General features: G+C 40.3%; 2 protein-coding genes across 5 annotated transcripts; both read left to right on the top strand.

The window, feature by feature from the left end:
• Nucleotides 1-28: 28 nt before the first annotated feature.
• dtx3 (deltex E3 ubiquitin ligase 3) lies at nt 29-11,707 on the top strand. 4 transcript variants are annotated; one of them, XM_018665933.2, is made up of 5 exons: nt 6,008-6,537; nt 6,757-6,797; nt 7,352-8,154; nt 9,279-9,496; nt 9,725-11,707. In XM_018665933.2, the coding sequence occupies exons 2-5, from the start codon at nt 6,785-6,787 to the stop codon at nt 9,798-9,800; spliced, it is 1,110 nt and encodes a 369-aa protein (XP_018521449.1). In that variant the 5' UTR covers nt 6,008-6,537; nt 6,757-6,784; the 3' UTR covers nt 9,801-11,707. The 4 variants fall into 4 exon arrangements, with proteins under 4 accessions (XP_018521448.1, XP_018521451.1, XP_018521452.1 ...); XM_018665932.2 differs by lacking the exons at nt 6,008-6,537; nt 6,757-6,797 and adding an exon at nt 29-141; XM_018665935.2 differs by having other exon boundaries at nt 6,006-6,797.
• A 1,227-nt stretch (nt 11,708-12,934) lies between these two features.
• Nucleotides 12,935-16,693, top strand: LOC108876436 (probable E3 ubiquitin-protein ligase DTX3). Its single transcript, XM_018665938.2, has 3 exons — nt 12,935-13,437; nt 14,535-14,752; nt 15,491-16,693. Exons 1-3 carry the CDS (start codon nt 13,132-13,134, stop codon nt 15,567-15,569), a joined length of 603 nt encoding a protein of 200 aa, XP_018521454.1. The 5' UTR covers nt 12,935-13,131; the 3' UTR covers nt 15,570-16,693.
• The last annotated feature ends 3,152 nt before the right edge of the window (nt 16,694-19,845 follow it).

Here is a 19,845-nt window from a genome sequence, read left to right on the forward strand (position 1 = left end):
GAGTACGAGCTCCACCAGCAGTGTCACGCTGTAACTGACAGTCTGACACACAAAGTCTGACGCTGGAGAAAATGACGACCTCAGTCGCAAAACTGGATTACCAACGAGGCGGGCACCAGACCAGAGGTCCCAAAACCCCAGGTTTACTCCACATCATTTGACGGCTAATTAACATAGGCTAATTAATCAATTATAAAAATCACAAATTTCAAATTTGTAATCTGAAGTATATCAACTATCCCCTATCATCTTGCCAAAATCTAGTTTTAAGATTGTAATTGTTTATTAAGTTTATTATATATTTAGTTATAATAATAACAATAAATAAAAAGTTGAATTAGCCTATGTAACAACTTAATAATGTTATAGTGTTTTGCTGACAAAAAAATAGAATAGAATAGAAATAGAAACACAGATCATAAATTACAAAGGTGTGAAAGGAAGATAAAAAAAAACAAAGTGGTAATACTTCAGTGATGAACTCAGCAACATATTAAATATTTTATGATTATGTATTCCTATAAAGGAATGTTTTAAGAAGGGATGTGTTCTACAGTCTGGAGGTCTCCTTCGTTCATAAACCAAGACCTAGGATTAACCAGTAGACACCCACCCACCAGTGTCAGGGAATGCCCAGGCACACAGGAAGTTTAAAAATATAAAAAAATGTGTAATTTGGAGTCAGGCCATTTAATGCTTGTTTACTATCATACAAAACTGAGAAACTATCAAAATTGTCGCCAGTTAATCATCTAATAAAATAATTGATTAACCAACTAATCGTTTCAGCTAATGCCAGGGAAATAATGAAACTGCCATCTGTAGTGAAGGACAGAAGCAATAGCAAATCTTTGCCCTGCAGCCACCAGGAGTTTGAATTGGCCTGAAATGGAAAGATCAAAATAGTGTTACTCACCAAAGCACTGTGTATATTCAAGGGGTCTGTGTTGAAAGGATTCTTTCCTCATTCAAACATTTCAGAGCTAACTATAACTATCATAGAACATTTTGAAACTTAAAAAACAAATTATTTTTATTTTAGTACATCTTCATTTATTTAGCAGTATAGCTGGCCCATTGCTCTGTTTCTTGGTGCAAATTTCCACATTATGGGACTAATAAAAGATTATCTTATTTTATATTATCTTACCGCCACCTGTAGATCAGTGGTATAGTTCTCTGTGCGCACCTGAAACCTCTGCTTCAAATGTGTGAACAAGATAATTACAACTTGTCTTGGACGCAATCATGGTCCAATATGGAAATTACACAAGATGATCTGATGTGATGTAGAAACTCAAAACCTCCAGAGTACATACATAGAGAATGGCCTTTTCATTAAAGCAGGAGACATCTTGCATCCAGGGATACATTAGTATCACCACTATTTGCACATTTAACAAGTCACACACCTTCATGTACAATTTATTCCTAAACTGACTAACATGGCAAAGAGGGCAACAGAAATACTCTCAGTATTACAGGCAAATTGTAACACTATTATTAACTGTAGCATCTACTAGAATCAGAGTTGAATAAACATCTTTCTGACACACTGTAGACAGTTAATGTTAACAAGTTGTATTGGATTTCACTATTGTGTTACTTACTTTATGACATAGTTAAAAGACAAGTGCATTTCCTATAATGTAGACATTTGCAACTGCAATTAATAATTCAAAGAAGTTAACATGGGCTTTATATCAGTCAACATGCTGAATAATTTATGTGTACATTCATCATGTATATCCATTCATTGCCATGCACAACAGAAACAAAATGAAAGATAGTTCTTTTGTAGTTCTTTTCAACTCCTGCCTCCAATAAGGAATCTTGGTGTGGAGGAAGATCAGTGTTATGGAAAGAACTATAGCATGAATAAGACTAGAACATAAATGAGAGAACGGGTTCATTTGGTGGTAGCATTTCAGAGATGAAGAAAAAGACACAGGACTCTGGCTTGTGGCTGTTTTCTCAGCAGAGATGAGCACAGATGCAGCGGTGGAAGCATCTCTCTTCACAGCTTGCTTCTCAGGCGGGTTTTTAGCAGATCCCTCTTAAGCATTGCTACTAGTCATATTGTTAGAGTGAGGCTTTGTTTATATCACTTTAGGTCCTTGTGGGGATAGAGGCTGCTGGTGTAGGTGTGGTGGGTTTTTTTATATGGGGCCAAAGCATTCAAGCAGCAGAAAATGACATGGAAGCTGACAGATGACATTAAAGGCTGATGTTGCTTTGGGAGCAACTTCGAGCCATTGTTGGACTTGGACAGGAGAGGAGATAGGCATCACTATGAGGCTTGGCAGCTGCTGATGAAACACGTGGAAAAATATCTAAGCAGGGAAAGACAGAGCAGCATTGTCAGATGAGTGGGAAATGTTCACTGTGGATTGAGCCACAGATGACATAGACGATAGCTTGGGTAGGATAACAAAACCAGGCTGCTTCTGCATGTGTGGGACATGAGTGGTGATGTTAGAGAGGATGGGATGTGTGGAAGGATTGTGAATCAGTTAGAAATGCAGAGGAGGTGGATATGCTGTAGGTTACTGGTGACTGATAGTCCCTCCTTGTTTCCAACTTTGATCACCTTGTGCTGGACATTTTGCCTTTCCAAGACCTTGAGGGGAGCCAAGGGAGAGATAGGCCTTAAGGGAGATAGTGGAAACAATGAAAGAAGGATGCAGGGCTGGAGGTAATTGATAAGGGAGAGTTGCTGATAAATAATAGGGCTGTCATTAGGGCACACAGTATAACTGCTCAGTCCCAGTTTTCAGAGGAGGGGATACTAATCCCAGTCAAGAGCAAAAGACAAGTTTCTAAGTTGACAGGCCTGAGCATTAGGTGATAGCATTGAAAGAGCCACTCTGCAGCAAGGTCTGTGGATAGTTCATTTCCCTTGTATTCAATAGTAACTGTGGATATTATTGACCCTCTGCAAAGCAAACCAAACTAGCAGCATCAGTCTCTAAACGTAATTAATATCTCTCAGTGATCCAGCATTTACAAACTTGTATCAGTCTTATAATGCTGCAATTGTCCAAATAGATTTACAGCGTGTAACTGTCTTATTGTCCTCAGAAGATTCCACCTGTCACTGTAAAGCCACCGAAGACAGTAGTTTTACAATGAACTAGTCTCATGAATTAGTCATCATTAAAGAAAAGAAAGACATCAGTGAAATCTGAATTACCTCCAGGAGCTTTCTGCAGCTGAATGTGATTTGAATGGGGAATTAACAATAGCTTGCTGTGCTGCTGTGTTTTTTTTTTCTAGTAGTCTCTCTGGCAGATAATAAGCCATAATTTGGATGTATTATTGTGGTCTTAAAACCTAATTTCCTTCTTCAGTGTGGTCCACTTGACAAAAGTTTGCCTACTGGCCTGATTGTAATGATGCCATTTATAGAGTTGGTCTGCTGAGACTGTGGCTGTTCTATAGGATCAGTTTCACATAGCTTCAGATGGGTTGGATTAAATTGATTCCGACATGTCTACATGTGTTTATACAATACAAATAGTGTAGGGGGCTTTGCTCACATGCTGACAATTGGTGTCAATTTTGTCAATTGTAATCTGAAATGTATATATTTACAGTACATCTACATCACATTACTTACATTTGAAAAGTTCAAAAAGCTGCTCTGGTTTTGCAGCACCCTCCATTCTCCAAGCCATATTTTAAAAAGAAAATCTACCCCAACATATAATTTACATTATCTTCATAACACTTTAAAACTCTTTACATGACAAGGTTTAATACGTGACATCTTTCCTTTAAATAGCAGAGCAACACGGCTGCGATGATGTCAGCCACACACAAATCCTGGAGCAGCTCCATATGCAATGAATAATGGAACAACCCCTTAGACACTATGTCCGCAGCCATGGGAGCTTTATGGGGATATGACTCCATTTTCTGATTCACAGCTGGATGTCCTTTTTTCATGTAAAACTCATTTGATGCAATATCTGGACAAAAATCAAGCAGTGAGCCCACAGAGTCACTGATTCAGTTTCAGTAAGTGTCAAACGATGACAACATTTCTCGTCAGAAACTCGAAATGTTAGAATTTGGAATTTGTAGTGCTGTCAGAAAAAATAAGGTCAAACATATAATAATCTCAAAATAACTCACACATTTAGAGCCTAGTGTGGATAAAAAAAAAAATGTTAAACTGCTCCCAGTGAAGGCTGCAGTGACTAACTTGCACAACATAAACAGAGATGGTTTTGTTTTGCTGCTACAAAACTAATTGAAATAACTCAAGCACCTCAGAAATCTTACAGTAATTAAAATTTTATGACAAGTGAGACCATCCAGATATTAGATATCAAGAGAGTTTATTGCTCAGGAAGAAAGAAGGAAGCTGCCGAAATTTGAATATTATCCATTAAATTGAAATAACGGAACTGTTTAATCAAATGTTTGTTGGATAGCGATGTGAAATGTATTGCGTGATGTTGCTGGCCTAAGCTCTTCAAGCAGAGTGATCCAAAGTCTATGGGCCCTGACAGCCAGGGCCAACTGTCACATCAGCAAATCCTAAATCTAACCAAAAACCAAAATAGAAAGGGAAAGAGATTATACCATGGTTTCAGTGAAAGCCTTGCTGGTGCATTTCGCATTGGTGGCAGATTGAAGGGAGACTTTTTATGATGTCCTTCTGTCAGCAATGTTTTTTAATAGAAAGAGGAAAAACTGATCAACTATTTCTGCTTCTTTCACTATTGAGACCTCAAAACACAATCACAAAACTAATTGATTTTTACAGGCTTTATGATGACTTCCCAAGACTGATATGAATCAGGCCTTTTTGAAATTCTTTGGATGTTTGTTATGATTATTAATTTAAAGGTTCTGAAGCTCTTGAGATGTAGTTTGTTATTTGGCGGTACAGTGTTTTGCACTGGCAGATCTGTGAATTAATTTTAGACCAAGAAAATGTCTCCTGTCATATGAGGTCACGTTGTTACAGCGGCTGTCATGACAGCCCTGCAGTAAGTGAAAAGCAGCAGGATGGAAACTGTGTTGATACAGGGACAATCTGTGTGTTTCCAATATTTGATTTGGATAGCTCACCCAAATGGATTTACTCGCACCTTGTTTTTTTTAGTACTTTTGTCTATATTATTTGTTTTGTGTCTCCGTGCAAAAATGGAGCAGACAGTACAGATTGATTGAAAGATCTCCTGAAATGCTACATTCCTGTCATATTGGAGAAATAACTTTTATGCAGTCAACTCTAAATTATCAGATTCAGAGCTGAGAGCACCAAAATAACAGCCTGGATTGCAAAACACTGCAATTTATCAAGTGAAAAATGCCACATATTTGTTAGTTAAAGCAATTTAAATGTGTGGACATCATTCATTAACCAAGTGCTTTTTAGGTTTTCTGATTGATGGCAATTTCAAGCAAGTGATTTTGTAACTTGAAATGGGCATTGTGATTGACATTTTAAAGACTGATCATCAGTTAATGATTGATCAGTAATAACAGTAATATCTTCATATTAACTACTGACAGAAACAACAAATCCCATAAATGACAAAACAATCAACTGGAATGAAATTAGAATAGAAACTCGTATGTATATTTATTTATATTATAATACACACAGCATTTCAGCAATAGCAACATTTTTAAGTTTCTGGCACTGAATTAAAATAACTAAATCAAAATAAAAAAAGTAGGCTATTTATAGTTACTGTATGTCTAAACAATGTATTCTATCATAAGTATTTACAATTACCTCATTTCTGTCAATAAGTCAGTGTTCCCTGAAAGACAGCTTGATCTGCATCATAACTGAATGAGTGGGTAATCCCTCGATGGCGTGTAGGACGGACTCTTGTGTGCACTTAGCATGAACACAGTGCGATCATTAAAGCTGTTAATCACGACCAAAAGTATGATTCACTCACATCACAAAAAAAAAAAAAAAAAAAAAAAACCAAACAAAAAAAACCAAACCACAAACCACCATTTGTCAGCCAATCATGTCAGCTCAGTGACGAACTTCCTGGTCACATTTTGTCGTAGGTCCCAGTTCCCCCCTTGTTGATGGGTATGTTATGCTCCTGTACAGCGGCAGGCAACAGGGAGGACACGGTTTGAAAGCGGAGACGCGGACTCAAAATGAGAAAAAAGACCAGATTATCAGCCCGGAGAGAGCTGTCACATAACTAGCGTGGTCGGAGTCAGATAAGAAGAGGAACTACAATTGCTTTTTACTCTGTGTTACGCTTAGCCCAAGGACATACGGGCTGGGTGGGTGGGGGGGAGCAGCAAACACACAGGCGAGACTCGGGGACTGGGGTGCGGGATTTGGATGGCATTTACCAGGACCAGGGAACCTAAAGCGACATGAGCTGTGAATACGTTTGGATATCATGTCTTGACTACAAAAGACTAATTATCCGCGGATAAACTGCAGCGGCACGTCAGAAATAAAGGCCTCCTCCAATGGAGCACTGTGCTCTTTAATCCAGCCTAGAAACCTCCCTGACAGGCAGCGACGAGCTACGGCAAAGGGTGAGGTATCCGAGTGAGCACGGGGGAGTTAAAAAAAAAAACCCACTTTGCTTAATGTTGACGCGAAATGCATCAAGGGCTAAAGCTAATGTTGCAATATCGCTGAATTTCCCTTTGCTGCTGCGGAGCATGGCTCAGTCTAATTTTCTCCGAGCATCTGTGATAACGTTTGTTCCAGCCCTTCAGTTTTTCCTCTTCCTCTCTTTTTCTGTTCAACAGGACGCTTTAATCGCAATTGAAGGAATTTATGGGATCGCAAGGTAAACACCCCCTCCTTTCAGTCTAAACTAGTGTCACTCTTCTTGTGTTTGCTTGTGCCTGTCAGTGGGCTTTTCGTGTTTTCCGCGTTTGACGGGGCTTTAGTTTCCTTTGTTTACAGTCTGAATTTCTGAACAGCTGATACGTCCTCAGCAATGCCGCGATACTGCCTGTTGTATGTTTCCTTGACGCGCTGCAGCCCCTGCAAATAGAGATATTAGATTTACTTTGTCATGCACAGATACACTGCCAGCAACACAACTGATATCTGATGTCATGTTGCTTTTTTATTTGCATCGCCAGAGCTGTTAGGCTAAGTAGAAGAGAAAGTAAAGCCACCACAGCCATCAGAAACAAAAACACTCTTGTGGCCACGTCTGAGCAAAAGCATCATTCCCCTTTACTGCATTTGAAAATAGCAATATGGGCTAGTGCATAGCCTCGGGGACAACTTCTGTAACTGAATTTGTGTTCACGTAAGTGCAAAATTGTGTTTGTTTGAATGCCTTTGTTAAAACATTATGTGCTGATGACTTTTGTGTGTCTCCTTGTGCAGTTTCCTCTGATGAGATGAGTGTGCGTGCGGGCCAGGGCAGTGATGAGGTGCTGGTTTCACAGGCAGTGTGGGATTACCTGGCTGCAGCTGGGCGGCCCTGGCTCATTGACTTCCAGCTCAAACAGGGGATGAGTGCTGGCATCATTAGGCGAGGGGAGAGGGGGGGCTGCTGCGCCGTGAGGCTGCAGCCCGTGGAGGGCTTCAGGACGGCCGGAGCCGGGGTGATGGATGGACCCATCTCCAGCGAGACGCGAAAAGCCTTCATTGACTTATGCCGCTGTGCCCGCAAAGAAATGAGCAAACAGGAGGGGGGGCAGAAGAGGAAGAGGGTTCTGCTGCCCTGTGTGGGAGTCCTGGAGCCGAACGGCGAGGGGAGCCTGCTCCAGCCTCCGCCTCCCCAGCCTCGGCGCTCCCAGAGACAGCAGCAGAGGTTCAGGAAGCCCGCTGATGAGGAGGCCTGCGCCATGCTCCACGAGGCAGCCCAGAGAAAGGACATGGACTCCAGCTTGGCTTCCCACAGCGAGGCAGAGGACAACAACACTTGTTCAATCTGCATGGGGGACATAGTGGAGAAGACCACCCTGGAGAGGTGTGGCCATTCGTTCTGTCGCTCTTGCCTGGATCAAGCCTTTAAGGTGAAGAAAGCGTGTCCTGTGTGTCGGCTGGTGTACGGCCAGCTGATTGGAAACCAGCCTGCAAATGGTACGATGATCGTAGAGAGAGATCCTGATCTGGAGATTCCTGGCCATGAAGGCTATGGGTGTATCTGCATCATCTACAGTTTCCCTCCTGGCCTACAGGCGGTGAGTAGACCGAGAGCACAAGCAGACGCAGGTACTACCCAGTGTCACCGGAAATTACTTTCAATAATCATCTTATGATAATCATCAACTCACAGTTTTGGATAATTACAACAGATTGTAACACAGTCACATTTTAGAATTGCATAGAATAATTAAGAAAATCAATACATTGGGTGTAATGTGGCATAAAATCTAATTGTCCTAATGATCCTCGTTCTTTCGATTGACCGTGCAAGTCTTCCTTTATGTTCCGGACTGATACGTAGTTGGTTTACACTTAAATAATCTTTACCTGCCCCAGTGTTACATTCAGCAACTAATATCCCATTTCAGAGGGACGTACATCAAATTAAAGGTGCAAACTCAGAACAAAAAAGTTACCCCACCACTGGCATTCAAAACAGGCTCTGAACCTGCTGCTACTCTTAAATTAATTGACAGACAGTGCATGAGGGAAAACTAAACAACAACAAAAATGACTGTTTTCTGATAATGGTGTAGGTGTGTTTATATCAGTAAACCAGCCGTACAACAGGCCTCTATTTGCAATTATGAGCTGGCAAACACAAAATCCATTCCTTTTTCATTACTATAGCAAACTCTTCAATTATTTGGTGAATTTAGCCCAAGTATATGTTCTAAAAAAGCTGCCCAGTTTGTATGCAGACCTTCTGTTATAAAGATGTAGTTTTCCAAGCTGAGATAACACGTGATAAAACCAATAGGGTTTTCATTTCTCAGACTTGCGATATATAAAACGATTTTACAAGCTGAGCTGTACTTTCCCAGACAAGGAAATTGACCTATTTGTGTAACCAGTGGAGTTCCCCTCATTGTCTTCAGGTGTGTGTACTGTATATTCCAAAGACGTCAGAAATAGCCCATATCTGTTTTGTCAGTAAGGTTCAATGGTTTTTCATTGTCTCCCAAAAGAGAAGCTTGTCATGGATCGATGGCTCTATAAAAATGTAAAAAAAATATATATATATATAAAACACACTACTCACAAAACATGTTGCAAACTTAATTAAAAGTACAAGACAATAATTGTAACAAGGTATCCCAGGACCCAACAGACAGATGCAATTGTTTTAAAGTCATTTATGCCCCTTTCTCACCCACAGCCTGAACACCCAAACCCAGGCGTTCGGTACCCAGGAACAGACCGCGTGGCCTACCTCCCTGACAGCCCTGAGGGGAACCGTGTGCTGGGCCTGCTGCGTCGGGCCTTCGAACAGCGCCTTATCTTCACCATCGGTACCTCCATGACTACGGGCATGCAAAATGTCATCACCTGGAATGACATTCACCACAAGACCTCAATATGGGGCGGGCCCCGCTGGTATGTATGGGCTTTTAGTTGGGGGCGAAAGCCCATGGAGATATGATTTGGCAATGGCCTCAACAAGAGGTGTGCTAGCTGGAATAAAAAAGGGTTCAGTAATGACTGACAGATGTAATTCAAGTTCCTGACAAGTGAATGCTGTCAGTCGATGTCCTTGACTTTATGGCAGTATTGCTGCCTGAGCTCATGCAGATGCAGTGATGGCTTTTTTATTTCTCCTGACAGTTTTGGCTACCCAGACCCCACTTACCTGGTACGAGTGACAGAGGAGCTCAGAGAGAAAGGCATCACAGCAGACTGACAGCACCAAAACGACACTCTTCCAGGACTTTGTAAGACTTTCTGAGCGTCCTCGTCCTTGCAGTGGACATGACTCGGCTCCAGGTTGTGCTCTGAGACTGCCCGTCCCTCAAAGGATGGCTGAAGACAAGACCCTCAGCAGACGAGCGTCTAATGCTGCAGCAGAGCCCACATCACTCCACTAGCTGTTCCTCTGTTTGTTCATTTTCCTTCAGAGTTGAGCTTCACCCAGTGCTACATGTGGAAGAAAATACTTTGAGTGCGGTGCATTCTTGTATTACACAATCCTCTACCTGTCACATTTGGCAATAGGACCGATATCTGATGCACTTATTTAAGAGCATTGTGGTTGTTGGAACTCATGGTACTTATATATTATTTAGGAAAACTAAGTTTAATGTTACAAAGACAGTTTATGTTATATTAATGTTTATTTCTCCTCTGGGGATTACTTTGTTTCTTACAAGCACACATTCTTGGTTTTATCTCCCCAGAAATGTTTGTTGAGTAAGTCTCTGATTTGATTGTTACTAATTACTTGTTGTAAGGATCATATGGCAGAATAGCACTGCTTGAACAGAAAGAATTCATTTTCTGAAGTTACTGCAATCTAAAGCACTCACAGGCACTTTGATAAGGCAGTCTTGTTTTTCTTTGTTTTTTCAGTGAGGTAGGTCATGTAGGAAGTCATGGTTTTTGCTTCCTCTGTTTGGAAGAGTGCTCGGGGCAAACAGGTTTGTGCAGCCATCAGCTATTAGCTCGGTGACCACAAGTTGATGTCAGTTGCTTGGAACTCTTCATTTGCGTGTGATCTTCATATTTCCTCCCCTCCATTTTTACTTAAAGAGGAAGAATGTTAGACAGTGTCTCATTGCAGCACCTTTTATCACACGCATTAGGACCTCCACCTGGGTTTTTTTTTCCCTTACTTTGTTTTCCATTGCTCACCCCTGTTATTTCAAGATGTCTCCCAGGTGTTGAGCCCATTACCTCAGTTGTTAGTAGTAATGTGCTCATCTAATTACCAGATTTAAGACGATGTCAAATGCAAAGGGCATATAGACCACTTAAACCAAATCGAAGGCACAAAAGCTCTTAAAAATATCTATGCCTCTGTCCCTGTCAAACTGGGAGATTTGCCTGCTAATGTTCTCATTTAAAATGAGGTAACTGTTGTAAATTTCTTTATCTGAATAGATAATCTATGATACACAGTGAAAAAATAACAAAATAAAATGTTGCGGGAACAATTGATCTGATTTTGGGTGGGTGGGATACTGATTTTGTCGTGCCTTTCTTATATTCACTTTTGATAAAAATCAAGCATGATGTTACTAATGAATGGTAAGCAGTTGGGCGTATTTTGGTGTCATTTGATAGGTAAGCAGCATTATGTTTGTAGGTATACTATCTGGCTTTAAGTACAAACACTACACAGTTCATGAAAATATGTATACTAATGTGTATTAAATTAGCTTCTCCTTCATAAACATTCTTGTAGTCCAAATGCTGAAAAAAAAAACCTCAATGTGTGAAAGTGCTTTGTTAAGTACAGTATCCTGCTTGGCTAGTGGTAAATTTGTCATTAATTTGACTGGTTACATCCATAAATCAAATACCCTTTTATTATGTTTTCATCCCCCTTGTATTTTAGTTAAGGGACCAACTGAAGTATATTTGGGACACAGGATTGTAGTTTACTAAAGCTACTGTGCAAACATTTCTATGCATAACATGACTGAGGAGGAGCCAGGAGGATGGATAGTAGAGAGATTACACATATTACAAGTTGATTGTTAAAGAAAAGTTGGAGTTTTGCTTTTCTAATTGTGTTGATTCGTACTTTGTTGATATTCAGAATAATGTGCTTTACATTTTAATACTTGAATAAAAAGTTATGTTTCGGTTTGTGTTGGATATTCAATGTTGGCCCCAAATAAACTAGGCGCATTGTAAGCAACTGCATATCAAACTTGTGTCCATTTGGAAAGTGTCCATTTGGAATGAGTTCAGGTTGCCGCCTCTCATCAAGATTTGATCTACACCAGTACCCTGTAGTGTCTGAGATTCTTCTAACACTAAGATACTGAACCCTGCCAGTGCACTTTGTGCCATCTAGTGGATAACACTGCAACTGAAGAGTGAGCAGCGTATGGTTCCATATTCAGATTATTAAGGACCAATCAATAATCTTTTGGCCATATAGATAGATATTATAAATATACTTTTTGTAAAGATAGATACATAGTTTATTGATAATGTGAGAGAAACTGTCAAAATAAAGGTAAAGGTGGTATAATGTAAAAATACTCAATTGTAGGCAGAAGTGTTGCATTTGGAAGTTTAAAAAGTATAAATGCTCACTATGCAGCCAAGTTACATTATTGGATTATCATTACCAATGCATCAGCATATAAGCAGCATTTTAATGTTGCAGCCGGCTGTCTACCTATTCATGCAGTATTTGGTGGTTTAATTTACTGTATACCAATGCCTGTATTTTGTATACTTAGCATGCTATTTTTGGAAAATATTAATCTGCAAAGTAGCTAGTAACCAGCTGTCAGATAAGTAGTGGAATAAAAAGTACAATATTTGTCTTTTAAATGTAGTGGAGTGAAAGCATAAGTGATATAAAATTAAAATACTTAAGTAGAGGATGAACCTCAGAACTGTGCAGTAAATGAACTTATATTTTCATCACCAGGTGCAACACTTTTGTTTACATTTGGCTCCTGAAATGTGCCTTTAATGTCAACGACAGTGAGTCCTTATATAGAATATAATAATAATATAATAATCTCGGCTAAATTTCCTCGTCAGACCCATCGTTATCAAAATCAAACCAATCAGAGTTGAATGCTCTCACCACTTCTTTGCAAACGGATGTGTTCCACCTAGTGGAAATGAACAGACTTGTTGTATCAAAGTCTGCTTGTCCTGTACTGTGTTGAACTATTGTGTTAAAAAAAAAACTATCTTTTCTCTTTCTTTCTCGTGTTATGTGTTCCTTTTTGTACATGACATGTACTTGTAAGATATGCTTGTTAGATAAAAGGGAAAAGAAAAAAAGTTTAGAATTGCGCGCCCCCCCCTCGTGGTTGGAGTTAGGGCTCAGGTTGGGTAACTGCAGGGCACAGCAGAGATAACTGGGTGGGTTAGGAATAAGACTGGGGGTCAGGTTAAGGCAAAGGGAGACATGCATCGAAGGAGGAACAGACTTCGACACAGCACCGGTACTTTCCTTTTCCTTTCCTGACGTCACATGTCGGAGCCGTTTACCATCCATACACGGGAAGGGCAACGTACATGTCGTCACATACCGGAAAATAATGGAAAACACACCGAACAACCGCTCTGATGTGGTCCGTAAAAGTACGGAGGACTGCGCCATTTGCTTGGATAAAATTCAGGAAAAGAAGGTGTTAAAGTGCCTTCACTCTTTTTGCTCTGCGTGTATCGACTCTGTTTTCAAGTTTAAGCCTGCCTGTCCGATATGCAACACCTACCATGGAGTGTACACGGGGAACCAGCCGAACGGCACTATGACGGTGATGCGCGGCTGGCAGCGCCTGCCTGGCTTTGAGAACTGCGGAAGTATTGTCATACAGTACAGTTTTCCAGCGGGGATACAAGGGGTGAGGCTGACACTGTTAGCGGAAGTTATACAGGCCACATTGACATATTCACAGAGCTTATGCCGGTGTACTGTGACAACATCTTTTAGACGTTTAATATCACATTTCCCCACTGGAGAGCGCTGTTTGTTTTTAATCACAATTCTGCGGCTGTGCTTGGACTCAGCTTGGACTTCACTCAAACATCATCCATTTTAGAGATTTAGTCCTTGGATTCATTCAGCTGTTTCATTCATCTCTGTTGTAAAACGTGTAGCTATGTTTAAGACCTTTATGTTGGTGTGGAGCGGCAAGAGCAGGTGCATCCGTCTGTTGCCATGGAAACATTGTAATGGTGGAAGAGGACAGGATGTGCTTTATCCCCACAACTCGGAATATAGCCCACTTCCCCTTCCAAGTGATAGCCATATGCTTTGAAAAAGTTATCAATATTACTTTTTTGATGAATGTTCTTTTTTATTATTATTAACAGCCACAATTAGATTATACACATGATATATCTGTATATATCTCTATATAGACTGAATTTCTGTCTAACTTGTATATATATCTATTGTACATATCAACATTAACCAGTTTTTAATGTTGTGGCTGATCACTGTTTGTTGATATTGGGTTGGAGAAAAGATATCTATATCTTAGATGCACACACACACAAACACACAGATCAGAAAATATGTGGAAGAGAGAAAGAATGTGTGTGTAGGAGAGGGACAGTGTAAGACTGGGTTTATATTTTTGGGTGTTGTGCAACACTAATACATCTTAAAGTTTCTGTGTGTCCATTGAGGGAACACTCTCTGGGCCTTTAATATTTCAGATACAGTATCAGTGTCAACTGCAATGCCAAGGACTGTCTCCCTGTCGACCTTTTTTTTTTTTTTTTTACCAGACTTAATTGCAGACGCAACCTAAAAATTCTTACTTGTTTGGTTGCTCATAGGGAGATATGAGCGAGAACAAGCTCCACCTCCTACTCTATAATACAGATATGGTAGCACAAAATGAATCAATCTTGGTCCTGAAAACATGAGTTACTGTACCAAGGATTATCACCTCTGTATGTTACATGTATTCTGTTGTTTACTGTATTACAGCCTGAGCACCCAAACCCTGGAGTGAGGTACAGCAGCACCTCTCGCACTGCCTTCCTGCCAGCCTGCGAGGAGGGAGAGAAAGTCCTGAAGCTGCTGAGGAAAGCTTTCGACAGGAGACTCATCTTCACGATCGGGCAATCTGCCACCACAGGCCTCAACAATGTTATCACCTGGAATGATATTCACCACAAGACCAGCATTGGAGGTGGTCCACAATGGTATGTATGTTATCACTGTGTGGTAACTTCTTTTACCCGTGAGTGTATAGGAGGTTGTCTTGTAGGCTGTAATGTAGGATTTACAGCTCACGTAACTTTAAATTAAATTTCAGTTTAATATTATGTTCAGCTAATTAGATGTTGTTCATGTGTGTCTCTGGGCTAAACCATCTGTTAGATATCAAGATATTTTTCTGGACAAGAGAAAACTTTGACCTGCTGGTGGCACTAGAGGAAAAGTCAGGGGATCACCAAAGAGAATGGGCACCATGCATACCTGAGCAAATTTTAATGACAATTTAGCTAGTAGTTGATATACAAATACAGATACAGACAGACAGATAGACACACATTGCCTCACCTGGAGCCATGCTGCCAGCATAGTAAATATTAATTCAGATACATTTAAGGCAAAATAGTAATGTAAATATTGAATATTTACAAAGCTGCAGAATGGTGAATATCGGCAGAAATTCACAAATATACCTTGTAAGACACTTAATGGCTGCCTGAACAGCATATGGTCGCTGTCAGGCAAAAACATTTTTAAGTACTAGTTTTTCATATTTAGCGGTCTAATGTGGGATGAGGAAACTTTTTAACTTTTCTAATTGCAGTGCCTTTTTCAAAGGTAATGAAAGCTGAATTTAAACTACTGGTGCGCTGAGTTAAGAAGAAAGCTGTTTCAAAGAAGCTATCACCACATTTTCTGATCGTGCTTGTGTTTATTCATTCCAGTTTTGGATATCCAGATCCAGCGTATTTGTTCAGGGTTCAAGAGGAGCTTCGTCTTAAAGGAGTAACAGAGGATGACTAACGGGTGAAGACATCCCTCAGATAGATTTAATACTGTGTATTTTTTAGTTCTTTATTTCAAGTCTGCACTTTTTGCAGTCCTCAAACAGGGATCTTCATCACTGACACTTTAAAATGTTTTTTTTTTTTCTGTGAGGTGTCTAAATGGAATTACCAGATATGACACATGGAGGCTAGTGGCTTTTCCCAAAGATTTTCAACTCTTTATTTCAACTGACTATGCAAAAAAAATTACTTATTACAGCCTGTGCAGTGTGTAACCCAAGAAAATTAGGATTACAGTACAGTAAGTCAGGGGCTATACTACTGATCATTAGATTACATTTCAATCATATAAATAGGCCATTTTCTTCTTTTTTTTTAAAGACACCATCATATGGGATCACAAATCTGGTGCCTAGAGGCAGAACAGGTGGTAAAAGCTATCTCTGCTTGATCAGGCTTACAAGCAAAGTGAAGGCAGTCAGAACAGGCAAACTAATCCTGAGGGCTAAGGCCAGCAGAACAGAATAAAGACAAAGAGTGACTGCTGTCTGTGTCCTGTATAGACTGCGGAGAAACAGCCTGATGATAATCAGAGTTGTGACCACAACTCTGCACAAGTCTGCAATTCTGCATCTTAAGCTTTAGCACATATCTGAATGTAACTGGAATGTATGTACCAACATATCATCACTGTATTTCCAACTCTAAATGTTATGGACTATGCCTACCTTACCACTGCTGATGTTGGATGACTGCTTTGACATTGTTCACTGTGATAAATTGAGGGTTTGTCCACTCATTCAACCAGTGTGGTCCATGTAGGAAACCACTGGACATGTGATAGAGATGTCCTTTGCTAAATCTATTTAATGTTCCAGAGGAAGGAATGAAAGATGAAGATGTATGTATTGTGTTTATAGGTAGTGTGTTATGCTTAAAGTCCAATGGTATTCTGCATTTCTCTGACTATCAAAATACCAAAAGCGACAATGACTCAATCCTACTAGCAAGTATGGCTTGTGTAGCCAAAGCCTATATATTATGGTATACTATATACTCTAAGATGAATGAGGGCATTGTGTTTTATTTTGTATTTATCCCACATACACTGTCCTGCTGCCATAAATACTCACTAGCGCACATGTTGAAGTATTCATAACAAACGTGCTTAACTCCTGTTTGATTAATATTTGCTAAAAGAAAAAGAAAAAAAAAGCAGTTCCCACCTATTTTAGCAAATTAGAATAGTTTTTAATGAAAGCATAGATTTGTGACACATTTGTTTTTAAAAATGTACATCTTCATTTGGAATGAAGGGGCTTAGGGCTGAGCCAGGTCAGAGACATCAGAGAGTGTCAAGTGTTATTATTTAAATGATTAAATGTTGGAAGTACTAAAAGCACATTCATCAGGTATGATACTGTGTTAACACAAGTGTCAAACAAAGTGTCAGGTGATCTCAATTCAGCAGTCCAGTCATATATCTTCCAAGCTCTTGCTATTTTTACATCTTGCCTTTTACCCGTCCAGCCCACTAGAGGGTGATGCTCTCCTCAAAGAAGACTGTGTGATGGCGTCTGCTTGGTATGCAGCTGTATCATGATCACAGGCCCACACTCCCGCAGCACCTCCCAAACCTCATCGGCCAAAGTCAGTGAGAGGAGCAGAGCATCTGCTATAGATGATGAGTCATGTGTTTCTATGGTGCTCGGGGCAGCTTTAGCGGCAGCAGCTTTTGCTGTACGTGCGATGGAGAGAAAGGATTGTCACCCAGTGTTTGACCACATCGAACTGATCATCTGTGGATTTCTGATGCCAGTGCAAATACTGTTAAAGATGAGCAGTGGTAGTTACATGCACAGACAGACACAGGTTCTCTTTTAAAAGGTTCATAAAGGCAAAAATAATGAATGGCTCATCTACTCTTCTTTTTAATTGAGGTCATTTGCATGTCTGTACTTATGTTGAATGTGTAACAAGTGTCCTACAGAAGCCATCAATAACCCAAGTAAACCTGAAAAGACTGTGAACAGAGTTACCAAGAGTAACTAAAAACATTTTGTTATCTCAGATGTCTTTAGATGTAGCAAAGCTTGACATATACTGAATGCTCTGTTTTTGCTTTTCTGGGCTCTGTGCTCTCCTGTTACAACTAAATATGAATCATGTCCAGTGGATCTTTTTTTCTCAGTGACAGCAGCACAGAGTTATGGGATGAAAAAATACCTTTAACCTATATTTCAATCAGAAAGAGTGCGCATGTGACAAGGCGGAGTTATTGGGCTTGGCCGCTTCTGTGCTCTGGTGTTAAGAGGCTGCGGGCATTTCTATGGCCTAGGATCTTAGGGCATCTGCCGCTCTCACAAAGCAGACCAGGACCCATCTGGTCAAATGTAACACCACCACCACAACAACCCACATCCCCCTTCTTGCCTTTTCTCCCATAATTCATCAGTCCAAGCATTTCACATCACCATCCATTTTCCTCCCATGAACCTTTCTCTTACTATTACCTTTATGTTTTTTTTTTATCTGCCATTTCTTTTCCTTTCTCCTGTGTTGTGTAAATGGAAAACAGGACAGTATTTTTGTAATTTTATTCTATTTGCCATTTTAACATCGTCTGTCTAGGTAGTTTAGCAGATTGTGAGATAAGCTAAGAAAAGTGGAACATGTGTGACATACAGAGAAGTACTGTGGAAACACAACAGATATGTCTACTACTTCAAAATTCACTTTCAGTTGAGTGGATGTAACCTACATTTGAACATAACATATTCCATGTGAAAGGCTGAAGAGAGTTTCCATCAGAAGACATCCCAACTGGCTGTATTTCTCCAGGCAGATTGATTAAACTGAACTAAAATCACAAACTGTACACACACTAGTTTTTGTTTGGACTCATATTTATTAAGTAAAGCTTTTGGTGCAGATTTTGTATTAAAATTCAATGACTTTTTGCCCCTCTCTGCAGGTATTTCCCTTCCCTGTCAGTGTCCATCTGGACATCTGGGAATAAGGGTAAAGAATTACAGAAATGTAAAAGACCTATAAATATGTATCCAAGATTATGCACAGCAATATTGTGGGTGGATTAAACATACATCAATGTAAAAGGCCAGTGACAAGCCTCCTTATAAAATGGATTGATGACAGAGTAAAAATAAGCTCTCAGTGTATGGATTAAAATGGATACATCTGTAACTGCTTGCATTCATTTCCATCAAATGCAGCTCTGCGCTGTCGTGGCAGGATGACTGGAATATTCCCGTTAGGCACTGAAAATAGCACCAGGACTTTGTTGATTTCATGTTTCTGGGTGTGACTAGACGGCTGCTCAGGAGGAGCTCCCAAAGATACACACAGACACACACATACCCATCAGGCGAGAGATGTGCAGTGTTTCCCATACTACAGATGATAAGAAAATCATTATGTGACAATGCAGAGCTGTTGTTCTCGCCCCCTCTACCCACTGTGCTCCTTAATTAGAGTGTCTCTGGCTGTGGGGAGAACCCTGGCACATTGCCTTCCTGCCTGCCTGCCTGCCTGCCTGCCTGCCTGCCTCCTCATCCTCTCATCCTCTGGTGCTGAAGCCATCCAATCAGACATACTTGTCTATCTGGGTGCAGGGCACGCTACTCTTCCTTTCCCTTCACTGTAATGAGGATCAACTCCTCCACACGTAGCCTACTTTTGCATACCTTTGAAGGTATGTTTTTTTTCTTTTTATATCTTCACCTAGTTTCCTCTTTTAATGTCAAAGTTGACAGAGATCTCTGGATTCTCTGAATTAGAAATCTCTATATTTAATTCAAAAAGGACAAACAAGGACATATGAGGCTGTGTTTGTATGTTAGGTAAATGGACAGGAGGAGGCTGAGGAGGCATCTGTCTCCATACACACTCTTTGTGTGACAGAATGTCAGCCCACACCACTGACATGCTCATTCACTGTGCCTAAGGCTGTTTGCTTAAGAACAGCAAAGTGAAGGTGGGTGTGTGGGTGCTTGTGCCTCTGTGGCTTTTGTCTGTGCGCCCTTGACTGCATCTGTGCATACAGTATGTACCAATATGCACTAGTGAATACATGAGCATATGTGTGTGTGTGTGTGTGTGTGTGTGTGTGTGTTTGTTGAGGCAGTTTCTCACATTCTGTTCTCTGATTCATAGCAGGGGCTACATGGCTTTTGTCTGCCTGATTTAGCAGAACAGACCCTCTGCTTTTCTTAGTAATGCTGACAGATTTACTGACTTACTTCACCGACAGGACACAACAGCAGAGCTGGCAA

The sequence above is a fragment of the Lates calcarifer genome, linkage group LG6, assembly GCF_001640805.2.
Source record: "Lates calcarifer isolate ASB-BC8 linkage group LG6, TLL_Latcal_v3, whole genome shotgun sequence".
Classification (NCBI taxonomy): Eukaryota; Metazoa; Chordata; class Actinopteri; family Centropomidae; genus Lates; species Lates calcarifer.